Source organism: Jaculus jaculus, chromosome X (genome assembly GCF_020740685.1).
Source record: "Jaculus jaculus isolate mJacJac1 chromosome X, mJacJac1.mat.Y.cur, whole genome shotgun sequence".
NCBI classification, from domain to species: domain Eukaryota; kingdom Metazoa; phylum Chordata; class Mammalia; order Rodentia; family Dipodidae; genus Jaculus; species Jaculus jaculus.
Genome location: NC_059125.1, coordinates 96829093 through 96848958, shown reverse-complemented (window position 1 = coordinate 96848958; position 19866 = coordinate 96829093). Strand labels below are relative to the sequence as shown.

At 40.4% G+C, this 19866-nt stretch overlaps 1 protein-coding gene and 1 pseudogene across 1 annotated transcript; both read left to right on the top strand.

The window, feature by feature from the left end:
- The first annotated feature begins 1536 nt into the window (after positions 1-1536).
- Positions 1537-5689, top strand: LOC101613446 (annotated as a pseudogene).
- A 6709-nt stretch (positions 5690-12398) lies between these two features.
- On the top strand, positions 12399-15342 carry Tceal5 (transcription elongation factor A like 5). The gene is made up of 3 exons (XM_012948934.2): positions 12399-12532; positions 13767-13834; positions 14485-15342. Exon 3 carries the CDS (start codon positions 14511-14513, stop codon positions 15108-15110), a length of 600 nt encoding a protein of 199 aa, XP_012804388.1. The 5' UTR covers positions 12399-12532; positions 13767-13834; positions 14485-14510; the 3' UTR covers positions 15111-15342.
- Positions 15343-19866: the final 4524 nt, after the last annotated feature.

Below are 19866 nucleotides of genomic sequence, written 5' to 3'. Positions count from 1 at the left end.
TTATTTATTTATTTATTTTGGGTTTTTGAGGTAGGGTCTCACTCTAGTCCAGGCTACCCTGGAATTCACTCTGTAGTCTCAGGGTGGCCTCGAACTCACGGTGATCCTCCTACATCTGCCTCCTGAGTGCTGGGATTAAAGGCATGCACCACCATGCCCAGCTTTGCCTTAAACTTTTAATAAAAAGCTGTAAGTAATTTCAGGATGGGGCTTTACTCCAGTGGAGGCCCCTGCCTCTCCTTTAAACTCTTGTGTGTTGTGTGATCATTTCACATGCTCCTAGGTACTATAGGATGGTATCAACATCTAACAAAGCTGAGATAATGCAAGTAATAGTTCATTTAATAAAACAATTTGTGTGTGTGTGTGCATATATATGTGTGTGTGTGTGTATACATATATATGTGTGTGTATACATACACATAAATATATATATATTTTTTTTCATTTGAGAGAGAGACTGATAGAGACAGACAGAAGTGAGTATGGGTGCACCAGTGCCTCTTAACATTGCAAATGAACTCAAGATGGACATGCCACTTTGTGCATCTAGCTTTTCATGGGTACTGGGGAATTGAACTTGGACAGTCAGGCTTTGTAAGCAAACACCTTTAACCACTGAGCCATCTCCAGCCCCAATTTTTTTTTTTTTCTAAATAAGCACATTATTGATAGAAATTTAGAAAATAAATATAGGGGCACTATATGAATTAATAAAATGCTACAGCATGACTTTTCTAGTTTCCATTAGGGAGGTGCCCTGTAGATACTAATGAAATGAAGCCTGTATGATTATCCATCTTTTAAAACATTAAGCCACATTTATGATTCCAATGAAAATGGAGTAACAGGGATTAGGTTTGCCTCACTAACTGAAATATCTAAAATCTTCACAAAATATATGAAATAACTTTCAGTCATTGAACATTAGACAGAAGAGAACAAAGTTATCTGGGAAGGGAAATAAATATCATGAATGTTATAATGAGCCACAACTTGTGGCATATTGTAAGATTTATAACATATACAGCAATAAAATGCATGTCAATTATAACACAAAGGACAGCAGCAAATGAAAGTATACAACATTAATGGAAGTTCTTTCGTACTCTATATTGAAAGGTAGATCTTGATAGTTTAAAGATATATACTATAACCTATAAGATAACTGTCAAAATTGCAGATAAGAATATAATGTATGAGATAGAATAGCATTCTCAACATACTCCTCACTTAATCCACAAATGGTTGATTTAAACACAAACATGACTGGAGAGATGTCTCATTGGTTAAAGGTGCTTACTTGCAAAGCTTCTGGACCCAGGATTCAATTCCAGTACTCACAAAAAGCCAGACTCACAAATTGGTGCATGTGTCTAGATTTTGTATGTAGTGGCAGGAGGGCCTGGCATGCCCATTCTTGTTTCTCTCTCCCACCCCTCTCTTTCATACATACACAAATAATTAATATAAAAAATAGAGTGCCACCACCAAGCCGGAGCGCCTGTCGCCTTTGCAGCCACAGCCACTGGCACTATGGCATCTGGAGTTACAGTGAATGATAAAGTCGTCAATGTTTTTAATGATATGAAAGTAGGACAATCTTCTGCACAAGAGGAGATTAACAAAAAAAAAGAAAGCAGTTCTCTTCTGTTTAAGCGATGACAACAGAAAAATCATGGTAGAGGAAGCAAAGCAGATCTTGGTGGGTAATATTAGTGATACTGAAGTGGACCGCTACACATCTTTTGTGAAGCTGCCACCTCTGAATGATTGCTGGTATGCATTGTACGACATCACATATGAAACAAAAGAATCTAAGAAAGAAGACCTAGTATTTATATTCTGGGCTCCTGAAAGTACTCTGTTAAAAAGCAACATGAGGGCTGGAGAGATGGCTTAGCAGTTAAGCGCTTGCCTGTGAAGCCTAAGGACCCTGGTTCGAGGCTCGGTTCCCCAGGTCCCACCTTAGCCAGATGCACAAGGGGCGCACGCATCTGGAGTTCGTTTGCAGTGGCTGGAAGCCCTGGTGCACCCATTCTCTCTCTCTCCCTCTATGTGTCTTTCTCTCTGTGTCTGTCTCTCAAATAAATAAATAAATAATGAACAAAAATATTTTTAAAAAAGCAAGATGATTCATCCTAGCTCTAAAGATGCCATCAAAAAGAAACTGACAGGAAATTGGAAAGATGGCTTAGCGGTTAAGCGCTTGCCTGTGAAGCCTGACCCTGGTTCAAGGCTTGATTCCCCAGTACCCATATAAGTCAGATGCACATGGTGACACATGCATCTGGAGTTCTTTTGCAGTGGCTGGAGGCCCTGATGTGCCCATTCTCTCTCTTTATATCTCTTCCTCCCTCCATCTATCCCTCTTTCTCTCTCTCTGTCTGCCACTCTCAAATAAATAAATAAATAAAAAGAAATTGACAGGTTTTAAACAGGCAAACTGCAAGCAGCACCAGCAACCAGGTGGGAGGGGAGGAGAATACCGTTCTTCCCAGAGCTTCTTTTGATAAAGCCTCCCCTCGGGATAGGGGAGGCGCCAACTCTGGGGTAAGGGCTCACCCTGGGGGAAGGATTCCTCCTTTAGTTAATCCTTCCTGGAAGCAATCTCAAAGACCCACTTATGAGGAATGTTTGTGGATTCCTAAACAGATCAAGTTGACACAAACTTAACCATCACAAGTCCACCCCTTGTCAACTTGACACCAAACCATATCTCCTTACATTGTACTTAATTTCCAAATGAAGACAGTACAAGGTCATGACTCTGCCTAACGTGATATATCTATCCCTCGTACAACCAGAAACACACAATCTCCCCGCCCCCAACCCATACAAAGCAAGGTTCCATAAGGAATGCTCAGTCTCTAATATAATTCAAATACAAATTCAACAGAGCCTAACTGCCTATATGATCTTAATCAGTATTAATTTCCTAATACAGAAATAGTGGAAGAACAAAAGCATTTTAATATTGGTATAAGTATGTACAAACATTCTTAACAAGGTAAGACAGAAACACACATGGCAATTACATTCCTTGTTTCTGTAGCTGGTCACGTGGCCTTAGCTGGTATTTGTAACTGTCTTCTTCTTCTATCCATTCTGTATTTCCTCCACCTTCAGCAAGCACTTCAGCAGGTCTTGATTCTTTACCTGGAGGGGTGACCCATACCTTCATTCCTAAAGGACCTAGGCCATTTATCACACTGCCTTGATTGGGTTGTTGCAGTTGTCCATTGACTTTGATAAAGGGGCATGGTAACACCAAGAGATGCCCTAAAGGATCTCCTGAACTCCAGACATACTCTTCCTTATCTCCATTGTGGAGGAGAAGTCCAATTTACCCCTGGTAGTCTGGATCAATCATCTCTGCCACCACCATAACTCCTTTCATAGCCTGTTCACTCAAGGGCATCAGGAGCCCAAAGTGGACAGGGGGGAGCTTCCAGTTCAATGGAATGTTTTTTTTTTTTTTGTGCCTCCTGGCAAAAGCACTCCCCCCTCTGGAACCAGGACCTCTAGGCCAGCAGAGTGTAAGGCTGCAGGAACGGGGAGCAAACATTTGGCTAATGGGTCACTTGGGCTGATGGTAAGTGGGACCATTCCCATTTCCACCCCTTGATTCCTGGACCCATGAATCCAGGCTATAGGAGAAACAGCACTATGTATAGGACAATGATTCAGAGTATATACAGCCTGCTGGAGGACACTCCCCCAGACCTCCAAGCTATTGCCACCTAGTTGGTACAGTATCTGTTTCTTTAAAAGGCCATTTTACCATTCTGTCAAGCCAGCTGCTTCAGGGTGGTGGGGCACATGGTAAGACCATGGTAGCTTTGGAGAAGCACTACGTGCAGGAGAGAATAAGTGACTATTCCAGTAAGGACAAAACGCTGCCCTTTCCATGATGGAAGAGGTCCAATGTAGTCAACTTGCCACCAAGTTGCTGAATGGTCACCCCGAGGAATGCTAACATATCAGGGGCTCAGAGTTGGCCTCTGCTGCTGGCAGATTTGGCACTCACCAGTAGCCATAGCCAGGTCAGCCTTAGTTAGTGTAAGTCCATCTTGTTGGGCCCATGCACAGCCTGCATGGCCACTTTGTTCATGGGCCCATTGGGCAATGACAGGGTGGCTGAGGAAAGAGGTTGACCACTATCCACAGAATGGGTCAGCTTATCTACTTGATTGTTATTCTAATTTTGGTTAATAAGTCCTCTTTTTTTTCTACATGACTTAAAATTCTACAGATACAAGGGTCTAAACATACAAGTTCTGGTCATACCTGTGCATACCTGAAACATTGCATTAACTGGCAATGTTTCAAAACTTAATAGTACTGAGGTCTTATCATGATTATTACAGCGGATCCAACTAAACTTGAGCATGGTACTACCAACAAGCTTATAAAAGTATCTAAATATAAGATAATGAAAAATATATCCTACATTTTAAATATAATATTGACTAAATTTCCTATAATAATAGAATTCATTACAATAAAATATCCCATAGTAGACAGAAACGCTCTGACACTATGAGTAATGAATTAGGGGCATTTATAATTACAAATTGGCTTGATAAAATAATAACCATTTACACCCCCATTTGAAATACTTAAGATGACCCAATGTAAATTAAAACAGAGGCTTTAGGGAATAAAACTTATTAAGACCTAATCAACAAAGTGGTGACTAATTCCATTACTCCTCCATTTGCAGCCCAATTTTCTTCTTTTTAAGCCTTAAGGAAAATGAATACTGTGTTATGAATTAAAATTAAATCCAAATTTGAAGCTGTGGTCCTATTTATTTATGTCCCTGTACACAATATAACTTAATCTTATCAATTACTTGTAAAGATTTTGTTATTTTATCTTTCACTAGTATGATTTAGTCAAGGACTATATCAATATATCTCAGGTAGAGTCTGCTATTGCCCCCAAGGAAACAATACACATTTACTAGCTGTCCCACAAGTTACTTCAACAGCATTGTCATTACAGTCTAAAAGAAAATACCTTAATTGCACCTACTTTTACCAAGTGTACTGATATAATACAACATTGATAACATCTTCTTCCAAGAAAATCCATCTGACACACTAATAGGAACATAAAAATTTGCTCTATAGGATTGGAGAGATGGCTTGGTAGTTAAGGTGCTGATCTGCAAAGTCAAAGGACCCAGGTTTGATTCCTCAGTACACATGTAAGCTCAATGAACAAAGTGGTGCATGCATCTGGAGTTTGGTTGCAGTGGCTAAAGGCCTTGGTGTGCCCATTCTCTCCCTTACTCTCTCTTTCCCCTTTGCTTTCTCTTTCTCAAATAAATAAAAAAAATGAAATATTTTTTAAAAATTTATACTTCATTCCTTTCTAGGTTCTGGATGCAACATGCCTCATTTACAAATTTAACTTAATCTTACTCATGTTGCCACTTACAAATCAATTCATCTGTACTAGCTAGAGTTCTCTAGAAGAACAGAACCTATGAAATGACTATTATAAAGGAGATTTATTTTTATTGTTTTACATAATAAAGGCTGGGCAGTCAAACAGTGATTGTCTTCAGGCTGGATTATCTGAGAACCTGGTACCTGATCAGCCACGAGGCTGGATGTCTCAGCAATCTGAATCTGATGCTGAAGTCCTGGAGGGTTCCTGGAGAGCCACTGGTCTTTAGCCCTCATTGGCAATCTGAACATGATGGATTCTAATGTCAGTGAAGGATGGTAGCAACAGGGTAGGTATTCCTATCAGTGGTATTAAAGACTACTTTATTTTTTGTTTTTGTTTTTGTTTTTGTTTTTGTTTCCAAGGCAGGGTCCCACTCTAGCCCAGACTGACCTGAAACTCACTCTGTAGTCCCAGGCTACTTTTCTATAGAAATATAAGAGTCTTTCTTTGATGCTTCATGAATTTTATGAACCACCTATAATGACCATAAGTTGCTTGTGGGCTTCTAATATTAAAGCCCTTGTAGCATTGCTAGGACAACACATCTGACCAGAAGCAACTTATGTAAGGCAAGTATTTATTTCAGCTTACAGTTTTAAGGGGATGTTTCATCATAGTAGGGAAGGCATGGCATAAGCAGGAAATTTGGGTGTGGTGGTTTAAGTTAGGTGTTTCCCATAAACTCATATATTTTGATTTTTTGCTTTTGTTTTTGTTTCGAGGTAGGGTCTCACTCTAGCTCTGGCTGACCTGGAATTTACTATGTAGTCTCAGAGTGGCCTTGAACTCATGGCAATCCTACTACCTCTGCCTCCCAAGTGCTGGGATTAAAGGCATGTGCCACCATGTCTGGCAACTCATATGTTTTGAATACTTGATTCCAAGCTGATGGCAGTTTAGGAGGAGGAACTTTGCTGGTGGAGGTGTACTGCTGGGGGTGGGTCTGGAAATTTATTAGCCCTGGCTTGCTAGTGTTAGATGGCTCACTCTCTTGCTGCTATTTCCAACTATCATGGCAGAGGTGAGGTCCAGCTGCAGCTCATACCATGGCTTTCCTCTGCCATCATGAAGCTTTCACTCAAGAATGTAAGCCAAAATAAACCATCCCCCCCATAAACTGATTTTGGTAAGGTATTTTGTCCCAGTAATGCAAAGTTAACTACAATATAAAATGGTACAAAAAAGTGGGGTCATTAATGACATGAATCTGTCTGTGGGTTTTGGTCTTTTGGAATGTGTTTGTGAGAGGAATATGGAATGATTTGGTTGTATGGACTGTGTTGTAAACAGATCTTGATTGGCTATTATGGTGAAAGCTTGAAAATTCTAAATGCAAAGACAACTGCGGATTGTGAAGGCTTGGTTTATGAAGTTTCCAAGAAAGAAAGAATATTGTTGGAACTGGGCTACTAGCAGAAATGCTGGCTGTGTTCCACCCTTATCCTGAGAAGATGAGCAAAATTGAATTTAGAAGTAATGGACTGGCATGATTGGCAGAAGGTATAGAACAAAAAGACATGAAAGATGTAAAGTTTGTCACAGTAAGAAATGTAAGCAAGTTTGAAGTTATAGGCACAGAGGCTGATTATAGATTTAAGCTGTAATTGTTAAGGAGAGTGCCACCATTAAAGATGGTACAACTATTTTGTACTGGGATAGTAATAAAGAGGCAAAACCCAACTTGAAAGGTTCAAGCTAGTAATAATGCAAATTCTTTTGAAAGCAAAGTTCCTAAAGAATTTTGAAGGAGCTGGGCATGGCAGCGCACGCCTTTAATCCCAGCACTTGGGAGGCAGAGGTAGGAGGATCACCATGAGTTCAAGGCCACCCTGAGAATACATAGTGAATTCCAGGTCAGCCTGGGCTAGACTGAGACCCTACCTCAAAAAACCAAAAAAATAAAAATAAAAAATAAAAAAAAGAATTTTGAAGGAGTATTGTGCTCTTCAAGGTCAATCTTTATCCCCACCCCACCATATGGGTTTTACAAATTTGGTTATGCTGCCCATCTGGTACTGGTTTTGGAAGCATGAGAATGCAGGAAAATGGGTCATGAAGTGCACATGGTTCCAGGAACTGCTAAAATGTGACAATGTGATGCAGGGTTGAAATCCCTGAATGAAGATTCTGTAAGGCTATTGTATGGAGCTATGAAAATGAACCATGGGTTGAAATGGAGACCCCAGAGTTTGGATGCCAGGACTGTGGAACAGCTCCAAGGAGAGCTGCCAGCTCAGAATAAAATTTTCTTTGGGCTGTGAGGGGCAGAATTAGAAACTCAGACACTTCGTTACTGGCTACAGTTTTTGGATTTGGAACTACAAATGTTTGAGGTTTGCCTGCTGTATATTATTTTTGCACTGGTCAAGTCTCTCATTGTTATGCCTTCTTTTCACAATGGGAATAGTTACCCTGTGCCATTACGTGTTGGAAGTCTGTAACTTGTGTTTTGATTTTACAGGGCTCACAGTTAAGAAACAGTATTAAATCCCAGATGAGACTTTGGTCTTTTTTGTTTGTTTGCTTGACTTTTCCAAGGAGGAAGTCACTGCCTACTTGGAACTCACTCTGTAGTTCCAGGTTGGTTTCAATCTCAAGGCCATCCTCCTATCTCTGTCTCCCAAGTGCTGGGATTAAAAGTATGCACACCTGGCAAGACTTTGGACTTTTGAACAGTTTTAAAAGTGGTATGGGGACTTTTGAAGTTGGAAGCAGTATCTTTTGCATTGTGAGATGATCATGAATTTATGGGGGCCAGTGGCAGAATGTTGTGGTTTAAATGTAAATGGACCCATAGCCTAAGGTAATTTTTATTAAACTTCCTAATTAGTCTTCAGTGGGTGGACCCTTGCTGGAGTAGGTACTGGGGATCTTGAATCCAGGCATCAGTACATGCTTGCTGGTGCAGACTTTTGTCTCTCTGCTATAGTTGTACAATGAAGTGAGGCAGATGCTTCCACCATGATAAAGCTTCCCTTGGAATCTGTAAGCATGAAAGAAACCATTTCCTAGCATAAGCTGCTTCTGGTTAGGTGTTTGTCCCAGGAATGAGAAAGTAACTGTAACACTGGATCACATCACATCTTCACAGCATCAGGAAGGAAGTAGTCTGAGTATTGTGCTTATAGCTAGGTAATATTACCATAAAGTCCACCCCAGTGACACACCTCCTCCAGCAAGGTTCTACCTCTTAAAGGCCCTAGAAATTACTTCCAACTTGGGACCAAGTATTCAAAACACATGAGGCTTTGGAGGACAATTCCCTCCAATAAATACACCACCATTCTTGTTCCTATACTATATGCATTAAAATAAAATTGCTGCCCACATACTAGGCTATTCTGGAAGTAGAGTCTCTCATAAACCCTGACTCTGGTATACTGTGTGTAGAATTGCCAACTATGGCCTGAATAATAGAAAGAACACCAATAAAGCTCAGCAGAACTACCAAGGTTTCCTTGATATACAATGGAGTCAAATCTTGGTCCTTTCTCATAATCCACTTGTAGGAGGGGATGGCACCCTCAAGCCTCAATCTTTTGCCTGATGCCATAATACTGGAAATTAGTCCTTTCCAGAATTATTAGCTACTTGGAGAGCTCATTGAGATTTAACTTAGTATAAAGGCATGGAAGTTTACAGATTCTAGGGATGAAATTATCACTATTATAAGCTATGGAACTAAGTGGAATGCTCCCGTTTCCCATCCCTTAACCATGCCAAACCTGATAAACAATAGAAACTAAGGGTCAGTACAATTAGCCAAATGTTAGGCAATGCTTTTAGCACTGGCTTAACTAATCAGAAAAAAACAGTCTTGCACAGCTTTATACACACTTGGGCCATTTCCAAAGAGATATCCCCTCTAGAGAAAATAACTTTGGGACCTCTATCCTCATGGATATCCAAAACATAAATCAAAATTACATATTTCTACATTTACTAAAATCACAATACAAAGTCTCATCAGAGTACTCCTCATCTGCTTTGGAGGTCTAAACATTACTGATAGTAAGCAAGATACACATTTCACTTCTTAAATTACATAATGCTAGAAAAAAAAATCTCTAAAAAAAACCCCACATTTAACAGAACTTTAAATACCTTAATGGGTTCCTACAAGCAGGTAGACATAATGCTTTCTTCATCCATATTGGAAAGGAGGAAGTATAATTATTTCTATTCACAGATACCATGATTTCATACATAGAGAACCCTAAAATTTTCAAAAATGTTATAACTAACAAAGCAATTCACTAAACTTTCAGAAACTTATTTTATAAATAAGTTGCATTTTTATTTATAGCTATGAAGGGTCCAAGCAACATGTGTTGGTGCAAAACTATACTCTCAGAACTCTGGAGACTGAGGTAGAAGGATTATGATTAGTTCAAGCCCATCCTGGGCAATATCGAGAATATCAGGCCGCCCAGTGTTATATAGAAAGACCCTGTCTTCAAAAGCCAAACTAGAAAAAGCAGGTTGGAGATATAACTCAGTGATAGAGCACTTGTATGGCACATGTGAAGCCCAAGATTCTAATCCACAATACTTCAAAACAAAGTGATGAGTACAAAAAAGCTGCAAAGAAAACAATTCCATTTATAAGAACATCAAAATAAATATGAATTGCTTTAGAAATATATGTAGCCATGAAGGTAAAACATTTATACAATAAAAACTATAAAATATTAAAATAATTTAAGAAGACTCTAATTAGAAAGACTTCTCATGTTCACTGATTAATATTTTAAGCTTGTTAAGATGCAAGTATTGCCCCAAATAATATACAGATTCAATATAATCTCTATAAAAAGTTCAGCAACTGGGCTGGAAAGATGGCTTAGTGGTTAAGGCGTTTGCCTATAAAACAAAAGGATTCAGTTTCAATTCCCTAGTACCCACATAAATCCAGATACACAAGGTGACACAAGTGTCTGGAGTTCATTTACAGTGGCTAGAGCCCCTGGCAGGCCCATTCTCTCTATATCTGTCTATATCTCTCTATCTATTTATCAAATAAATAAATAAAATATTTTAAAAATTCAACACCTATTTTTAAGAATAGAAAAATGCTTTCTGGAATTCATAAAGAAATTCTAATAACTCCAAATAATGGAAATAATCATAGAAAAAGGAGAAAGTCCAAATACTATACTTACTGGTTTAAAAATGATCAAAAAGCTACTATATTTATTTGTGCTTCCATAAAAAAATACCATGCACACATTTTTTTTCTCTCTTAGTTCTATAGGCTAGGAATACAAAATCAAGACACAAACAGCTCTTGTTTGGTTACTAATGCTGTGAACTTACATATGTTTGACTATGAGTTCATATCCTTAAATAATGAAACTACTAGATCTGTCATCTTTGCCTAATGAATCTCCAAATGTACTGTTCTCATAAAATACATGAAATTCATAATTATAACTCACATAGCAAATATACCAAAACTATTATTAGAGAGCCAAAATTTCACATGTGTTTTTCTTGATTAATGTCATATAAACAGGCAACTTGGTTGTAGGTGGGGACTCCTTAAACGTCCACCTGTTTGCTTCATGATAGCAGAGTAGAAAGACCCAGAAGACTGTATTTTCCAAGTCAGGTCAGAGATAGCTGAGTCCAGGAAGGCTTCTAGTGAGAAACTGTAAATAAAAGCAGAAAGCAGGCAGGTCCGAGATCTCTCCCTGCAGCAATTATTACTTCCCCAGGTTTTATGTATACCGTGAAAAGCACGAGGGTAGAAGTGATCTGTTCATGTTTCCATGACAGGAATAGCACACCGTCTCCTCTTTATTAGGGCTGCTATCCTAGAGGGTATTTGTGGGGCCAAGGTAATAAGCTAAATAAATGCATGCATTAAGGAGAGCATCTTTTGGAGAGATGGTCTCAGCAGAGTCTGGTGCTTGAATGCAGGAGGAGAGAAGCAGCTCTGGAACATGGACATGGGTAAATGGGCAGCACATTCTTTTCCTCCTGCCAGGGCAGGAAGGATGATGCACAGCCTCTGAAACCACCACAATCTGGACTACCTGGTACCTAAACCTGTTTCCTTTCTCCAAAGCTAAACCTATGAATGAAAATAGCCATAGCCTATATTTGCAAAGCTGACATTCTGTCAATCATCAGATTTTGGCATGTCTATCAGGGATTCAGAAATTGGGAACATTAAATAATTATGCATGTTTTAAAAACAATACAAGATAGTACCAGCAATTCATGAAAAAAAAAAATGTATGTTTTGTATGTATCAGATTCAATTCAATTCCAAACTTTTGAGTGGAAATGTTTTGGAATTTTGTTCCCCATCCACATCTCCATCTTAAGCACTTTATCCTAACTGAAACAACCTCATTTAATTTCGTGTCTATAAGAACAACTCATGCTCAGAAGAGTAAGTTAAATAAAACGAAAATATTAGAAATAAAATAAAATCTCTCTCTCTCTCTCTCTCTCTCTCTCTCTCTCTCTCTCTCTCTCTCTCTCTCTCTCTCTCTCTCTCTTTGCTTCCGTATTTAACAATCAACTCTGTGCCCTTTGTGTGAAGGTCTAGACCAGGAGCAGATTGAGCATCAGTGGCTAAGTGGAGAAGCAGATTGAAGAAGTAGATGCCTTGAGATAAAAGGCGAGAATGACAAAAAAAAAAAAAAATTCCTCAGAGACATTAACAGCCAGTCGTCCTAGGAGAAGGTACACCTCCCCCCCCAACACCCACTCATAATAACCACACAAGACTAAACACATACCACAGGATATGTCCAGGGTCATTTGACCTCTGGGATTACCAAAGACCAAAATGAATGACTGGGCCCCGTGCTGTGGGGGAAGGGAGAGAAGGAGGTGGGGGTAGTGAGGGAAGAAGTGGGCTGGCTCCTGACGCACTTTCTGGTGCTGGGAGGGGGGAACGAGGGACCCGAGCCCGTGGTGACGTTTTTCTCACGTGATCAGGAGCCAACGTATGCAGAAGTCTCTTTCCTCCAGGTACCAGCTCCTTATCTCCGTGGAGAAAGGCAGACTTGAGACTGAGAGTCAGAGGGGAAGCAACTGCCCTATATCGCTGCAGGTCAGTGTGAGCCGGGAGATCGCTGAGGGAGGGGTGGTAATGAACAGACAGTAATGAGGAAAGAATTGCGCTTGCTTTCCAGATACCACCTCCTTTCCACCCCCATTCATTTTGGCGCAGGAAATTGTGTGAGTGTTTGGGGAGAGAGAGGGTAGCAGCTCTTATTTCCCTAGAGAAATGTGGGTTTCTGGCAGAGGGAAATGTGAGAAGGAGTCATCTCCCTGGAATAGCTATAAATTCCTCACTGCCTGCAGATCACTCAGTAGAGATGACAGAAGGCAAAGACCAGAGCAGATCCAAGACTGGATTCTCTACTCCTTTCCAGATGCCAACCCATTTGGTGCAAGAAATGGATGAAGTGAGGGGCTGGAGAGGGATCGGGAGTAGAGACTGAGTACCAATTGGGATCTCCTAGGAAGCCAGCAATGGAGCTACATATACCTAATAGAGAAGAGGTGCTGGAGGAGGGGTTGGTGGTGGGGGGAAATGAACTAATCCCTTTAGAGTAGTAGCACAGGCAGTGACCTCAGAATATGGAAGGTGGCCTGATCCTGGTCCAGGTCTAAGCTCTTCCTATCCCTTCACCTTCTCCAACCATTTTTGACCCTGAAATGGTGGCATGAGAGGGCCTGGGGTGAGTTTTGCTACAGAGGAAGGAAGCAGGTTTTGGCTGGGGTTCTGCTTCCTGTTGAGAATTAGTGGCTTCGGAACTAAGAAGGGTTCAGAGGTGGTATCATAGACTAAAAGTATAGGAGTGAAGAAATACTTTGTCTCTTTCATTTCAGGGAAATGTGTGTTTTTTTGTGTGTGTGTATGTGGGGAAGAAGAGATGACAGGAGTGCTATGGCCATATCTGCCCTGCACCTGCTGCCTCTACCTTCTCCATTTTCAGAGAAATGGTGTGGTATCTGGGTGCTCTGATTGAGGGGAATGTGGAGACCTGAGTGGGGTAGAATCTGCTTTCTTAACATCACACTCATTTTAGTGAAGTGAGAGAGAATTTGGGGTGGGGCTTCAGAAACATAAAAACACCTTAGAAATATGTTTTGTCACTTACCAGTATTAGAAAAAGGGGAGCTTTTATGAGAGAACTATAAAAGGAGAGTCGGAGAATGAAAGAGAAAGGACAAGAGGATGGTAAAAGTTGGGAAAGTTTTGAAGAGTGTGTGTCCTACTTGCCGGTCATTTGCTTCCACAATCCTCTGTCCACCATCTGTTTCCTGTCTTTCTGCAGGTTTGCAGGTCTGCGGTTGTGGACACCAATTCAACCAAGAAAAGGAAAATCCTGTAATTGCAGTGCAGGTCAGTGGGAGAAGGTTATCTGCACCATGACCCCTAGAAGTAGGAGTGACTTAAACCAAAGCAAAAAGTTGGAGAGGCCACTGTTTGCCATATCTCCTCTAATAAGCCTTAGTGCAGTTCCAGGACACATAATTCTTGCCAATGTCCCAAGGGAATGGATGTTTTATGACTGGTGAGGCTAGAGTACAAAGTATTAAAGTGAGAGAAAAGTGTGATATTTGTGGTGTCCTTTGAAGAATACCAGAGTAGCCCTGAAATTTGATAACTGGATATTGTTCTGTCCTGTCTATAGTTATAGGCATTACACTGGCAGACATGGGGGTAAAGGAGATAAGACTGCTCGGATTCCTGCATGTTCTGTTTAAATTGGAACTACCCAGTTTAGTACTGGTATGGGCATATCCTAGGCCACAATAAAGTTTGGGAACCAATACACTTCTACACAGCTCTCAGCATGTTCCCTGAACTGTAGGGACAAACACCTGTGGAACTTTGTGCAAGGTTAGTTATTAAGTGGGAAGGAAAAGAATGAATGTAAGAGTGGAGTCCACTTACAAGGTGATTCACAGGACAAGTATGAGTCAAGGACAGCAACTATTACCGCCATGTTCTATACCATAAACCCTCAAGAATCTGTATTTTTCTTGTAGGCCAGGAAAAAGAGGAAAATCTCAACATGGAACAGTTCTACAAAGAAAATGAAGGAAAGCCAGAAAACAAGAGAATGGCAGAAGATGAAGGAAGTACAGAAGATGAAGGGAATCCAGATGAAGACAAGTCAGACTCAGAAGGGAAGCCTGCGCGCCAAGGAAAGTCCGAGGATGAGGGAGAGCCAGACGAGCAGGGCCAAGCAAAAGACCAGGGCGAGCCAGACAGTCAGGGGAAGTCGGGAGGGGAGGGCAAGCCCCCAGGGGAGGGGAAGCCCGAGTCCCAGGCCAAGCCAGCCAGTGAGCCCAGGGCAGCCGAAAAGCGCCCTGCTGAAGATTATGTGCCCCGGAAAGCAAAACGAAAAACGGACAGGGGGACAGATGATTCCCCCAAGGACTCTCAGGAGGACTCACAGGACAGGCACTTGAGCAGTGAGGAGGTGGTGAGAGATTGTGCAGATGTGTCAAGGGCTCAGGAGGAGCTCAGGAAAAAGCAGAAAATGGGAGGTTTTCACTGGATGCAGAGAGAGGCCCAGGATGCGTTCGCCCCCAGGGGCCACAGGGGTGTCCGAGGAGTCCGGGGCGGAGGGAGGGGCCAGAAGGATTTAGAAGATGCTCCATATGTTTAAAGTCTTTGGCCTTTAATTCTGATTTCTCTGATGGGAAATATTGCCAGCCTTGCTTTCCCTGGCAGGCATTTGCCGGGCTATGTGCTTTAACCTTATGCTGATACTGTCCTTTAGGTGTCACTCGTTACCAGCAGACAGTCCTCTGTCTTTTAGTACAGGACTTTCACCCATGTGCATGGAAGAGATGTTCATGGTACGCTGTAGACAACAATAAACAGTTTGCATAACCACAGATGCAGTATCAGACAATTCTTGAAAAACAGTGTATATTGTTATATAATAAATCTACACATAAAGAAAACTATACAACTGAGTAACCCCAACAGAAATAGGGTTTTCTCTGTGTGATGGGATATGAGATTACTCTCTTTCTCATTTACTTCCTCCTTTCATATATATGACTTTTTTCATAAAAGAAATAAAAGTTATACAAAATAAGAAACCACTGTGTTCCAGACAATCAAAATAACTACTTGTAGAGCTTATGAAGGCAGTGGAAAGACTTGAAGGTCTTGTCAGAATGGAAAATGATAGGCAAATTCACATTACTTTTGGAACTTAAATTTGGAGGAATCGTTTTTCCTACCAATGACATAGCTTCATTGTTATGCATGAAATGTGGATCAAACTTACCTTTCAAGGATAGTGGAGTGAAGTAGATGTGGTGTTTAGTACAGTTGCTGTCTTGTGTTGCCTCTTACCTTCCCCTGCATTAGCAGACACTTGGAGGGCTGAAGGAAGTCTTGCCTATGCCCAGGAATAGAAGCAGAAAACTGAAAGGTGGGTACCATCCTCCCCTAGATAATGGCATATTTACTGAGCATTGTACCCCCTCTTGGGTCCTGGACCCAATTGGCCCCTATTGGTGCTGGTGTGCTAAAGTCCTCCTGGAAAGAAAGCCCCTTTGATTTTCCGAATGCCTCTGGTAAGTTGAATATCTGTTGTGTTACCATCTGAACTATTTAGGATGTCCCTCATCTCACTTTATAGTTGTTAATACTAAAAAGAGATGTGGAAATATAGTTTCTAAAATTTAACTATTATTTGTCAGATATCATTGGTATACATACATGTCCTTTCTAAAGTTTTCTTTTTCTTCTTTTTTTTTTTTTCTTGAGACAAAGGCCCATGTGGTCCAGTCTGGCCTTGAACTTGGCTATGTATCAGAAGATGACCTTGAACTTCTGGTCCTGCTGCTTCCACTTTCTCCAGTGCTGATATTATAGGCATGCACCACCAGACTCGGTTTTATGAATACTGAGGATTGAACTCCATGGCTTCCTGCATGAAAGGCAGGCATTTTACCAACTGAGCTACATTCACAGCTCCTAGACTTTCTCTTTACTTAAAAAAAATGTATTTATTTGAGAGAGAGAAAGAGAAGGAGAGAGAAAAAGGAAGAGAGAGAGAGAGAATGAGCACACTAGGGCCTCCAGCCACTGCAAATGAATTCCAGATGCATGCACCACCTCTTGCATCTGGCTTATGTCAGTCCTGGGGAATCAAAGCTGAGTCCTTAAGCTTCGGCTTCACAGGCAAGTGCCTTAACCGCTAAGCCATCTCGCCAACCCAACTTTCCCTTTTTAAAGCAAAGAATTTATCTTGTTCTTTCTGCTACAATACAACACCTAATAGAAGCTTAAGAAATAAATATATTAATAATCATTTGGATTGGGAGACCTCAGCGCTTGCTCCAGTTCTGCTCCTAATCGAATCCATACACTTAAGCATGTAACTTTCCCACCCAGCTGGCCTCAACCTAGCTTTGGCTGGTCTTGAACTTCTAATAATCCTGACTCCACCTCCCAAATGCTGGGGTAACTGGCATGAGCCATCACACTTGGCTCATGTAATTTAATTCTTAACAATATAAACTTGCCACCTCAAAGAAACAGCAGGAGAGAGGTTATAATTCTTTGCTAAATGAGTATAGCTCTAGATTTCAAAGTTTGACAATACTAGTAGAGTATTTGTCTCAAAATATTTTACAGAATTATGGCTTCCACATCAGATCCCAGCCATCTGAATCTCTTTTGACTTGTCTCCACAATGCGTGTTTCTTCTACTTTTAGTTCATTTTTAAAAATAAAATGGATACCTACACCAACATAAAAATCCAATAATTCAAAAGAGGTTGTTATTTTTAAGATAAACACTTCAATCTGCCTTGCCATTTTACCGTCTCAGTGCCATAAATATACATGGTTTCTTCTGATTTCGACCTTCATATTTCTGCATAACATGCATATTTTAATATTTCAAGCAGCTTTATTGAAGTGTAATTCACAGGCCATAAAATCCAGTAGTTTTACTACATTAGCAGAAACTGAAAACTAAGATAGGTATTTTTACCACCATAAAAAGAAGCCCTGTACTCATTAGTGCAAAATGATGTACCTATTTCACTTTGTCCCTTGCTTCCGTCATATAATTTTATCTTTTATTTCTCAATGAATTTGCCCATTCTGGATAGTTTACATATATATGTAGTCATACAATATGGGGCTCCTGTGTCTGCCTCTTTAACTTTCCATAAGGTTGTCAAGATTCATCCATGTTATGACATCATCGTTAGTAACTATTTGTGTATAAGCTTTGTATGCAAACATCATTTAAGTTTTCTTAGGTATATACTTAATTGAATCACTAAGTTGTATAATAACTGTATAAATTATGAAGAACTACAAAGATGTTTTCTAAAGTAACTGTGAAGGCTGAGGAGATTTCTGAGTGGTTAAAGACACTTGCTTGCAAACCCTGCCAGCCTGGGCTCAATTCCCCAGTACCCATGCAAAGCCAGATGCACAAAGTGGTGATGGCATGCATCTGGAGCTCATTTGCACTGGCAAGAGGGCCTAGCAAACCCATTATCTCTCTCTTCCCTCATCTCTTTCTCTCTCTCATAAATAAAAAAATTAAAAATAACCATCAAATTTGACAATACTACTAGCAGTGTATGAAAATTTCAGTTTCTTAATATCCTTGCCAACACTTGTTATATTTATTATAGCAACATTAGTTGATGCAAGTAGCATCTAACAATGATTTTGATTTGCATCTTCCTAATGGTTAATGATATTCGGTATTTTTTTTAAAAATTGGGCTGGAGAGATGGCTTAGTGGTTAAGCACTTTCCTGTGAAGCCTAAGGACCCCAGTTTGAGGCTTGATTCCCCAGGACCCATGTTAGCCAGATGCATAAGGGGATGCAGCCGTCTGGAGTTTGTTTGCAGGGGCTGGAGGCCCTGGTGCGCCCATTCTCTCCCCTTTTCTCTCTGTCTCCCCCTCTTTCTCTCTCTCTCTCTGTCACTCTCAAATAAATAAATAAAAATGAACAAAAATATAGAAAGAAATGAGCAGGGTTTCACTCTAGCCCAGACTGACCTGGAGCTCACTCCATAGTCTTAGGCTGACCTTGAACTTATAACAATCCTCTCACCTCAGCCTCTTGAGTACTGGGATTAAAGACATGCACTGTAATGCCTTACTGTCTTTTAATTTAAAAAAAATTATTTATTTAGAGAGGGACATCGAGAGGGATAATATAGTTGCACTAGTGCCTCCTGCCACTGCAAATGAACTCCAGGCACATGTGCCACCTTGTGCATTTTACTTTACTTGGGTACTAAGGAATCAAATCCAAGTCATCAACCTTTTCAAGCAACTGCCTTTAACTATTGAGACATCTCCCCAGCCCTTCACATTCGTGTGTGTGTGTGTGTGTGTGTGTGTGTGTGTGTGTGTAGGCCAGATGCTGATGTCAAGTATCTTACTCAATTGCTTCTGCACTTTATTCTATAAGGCAGGATAGAAAGACAGGGGAAATTAAGGAGAGATGGGAAGGGAAAGCGTGATCTAGTTGGATGAGAATCAAGAACTTCAATATGACTGAAAAACTCAAAGCTACCATGAAGTTTGCCTACAGAGACTGTACCCAGAGGAGATATATGATTTATACAAAGCAATATACTGGTAAGTAGAAGAGTTTACATTGAAATCCAGGTTTATTTGGCTTTAATAGACAATCCTTAAGTAGTTTTGTTTCCTAAATCAAAGGACTTGAATTTTTTGAGGCAGAGTCTCACTCTAGTGCAGACTGACCTGGAACTCACTTTGTAGCCTAGCCTGGCCTGGAACTCATGGTGATCTTCCCACCTCAGCCTCCTGAGTGCTGAGATTATAAGCATGAGCCACCATGTCTGGTTGGATTTGAATTTTTTCTTTACTTTATTGTCCAAGTATGTATTTAGGATTAAAGGAAAGTGGTATTATTTCCTCAGAAGACAAAAAAACAATGGCAAATGATGTTGTTTGCTATGCCATTACACCAATTCACAACTTGACTACAGTGGCTCCCCAATTTTGAGCTATGTGATTGTTTGGATGTTCTCTGAAGTTGTAAGTCTGAGTAGTCTGAGAGGCAAAATCTCTAGGGCTTGGGCTGACTTGAGCACCAGAAATGCTGCAATAGTCAGACATAGAAATGAAGTTGCCACAAAACACCCAAAGGGACCATACACATCTAAGGCTCTTCTGGGAGTAGGAGCAACTGCTTCTCTACACTAACTGTCCTAGTGGCTCTTTCACTGGATCCTGAGAGAATGGTTAAATTCTCTTTCTCATAGCCTGCAAATTATTTGGTAAAACCCAAATTGCTACTGGCTCTGACAAGGACAAATTCTTTTTATTTTATTATTTTATTTTCCTGTTATGGAGCTTGGTTTCCATTCCTACAAAAGTCTCAACTACCCCCAAGG

Coding starts and splice junctions, on each gene's coding strand:
- Tceal5 (XM_012948934.2), top strand. CDS start 14,511: ATGGAACAGTTCTACAAAGAAAATGAAGGAAAGCCAGAAAACAAGAGA.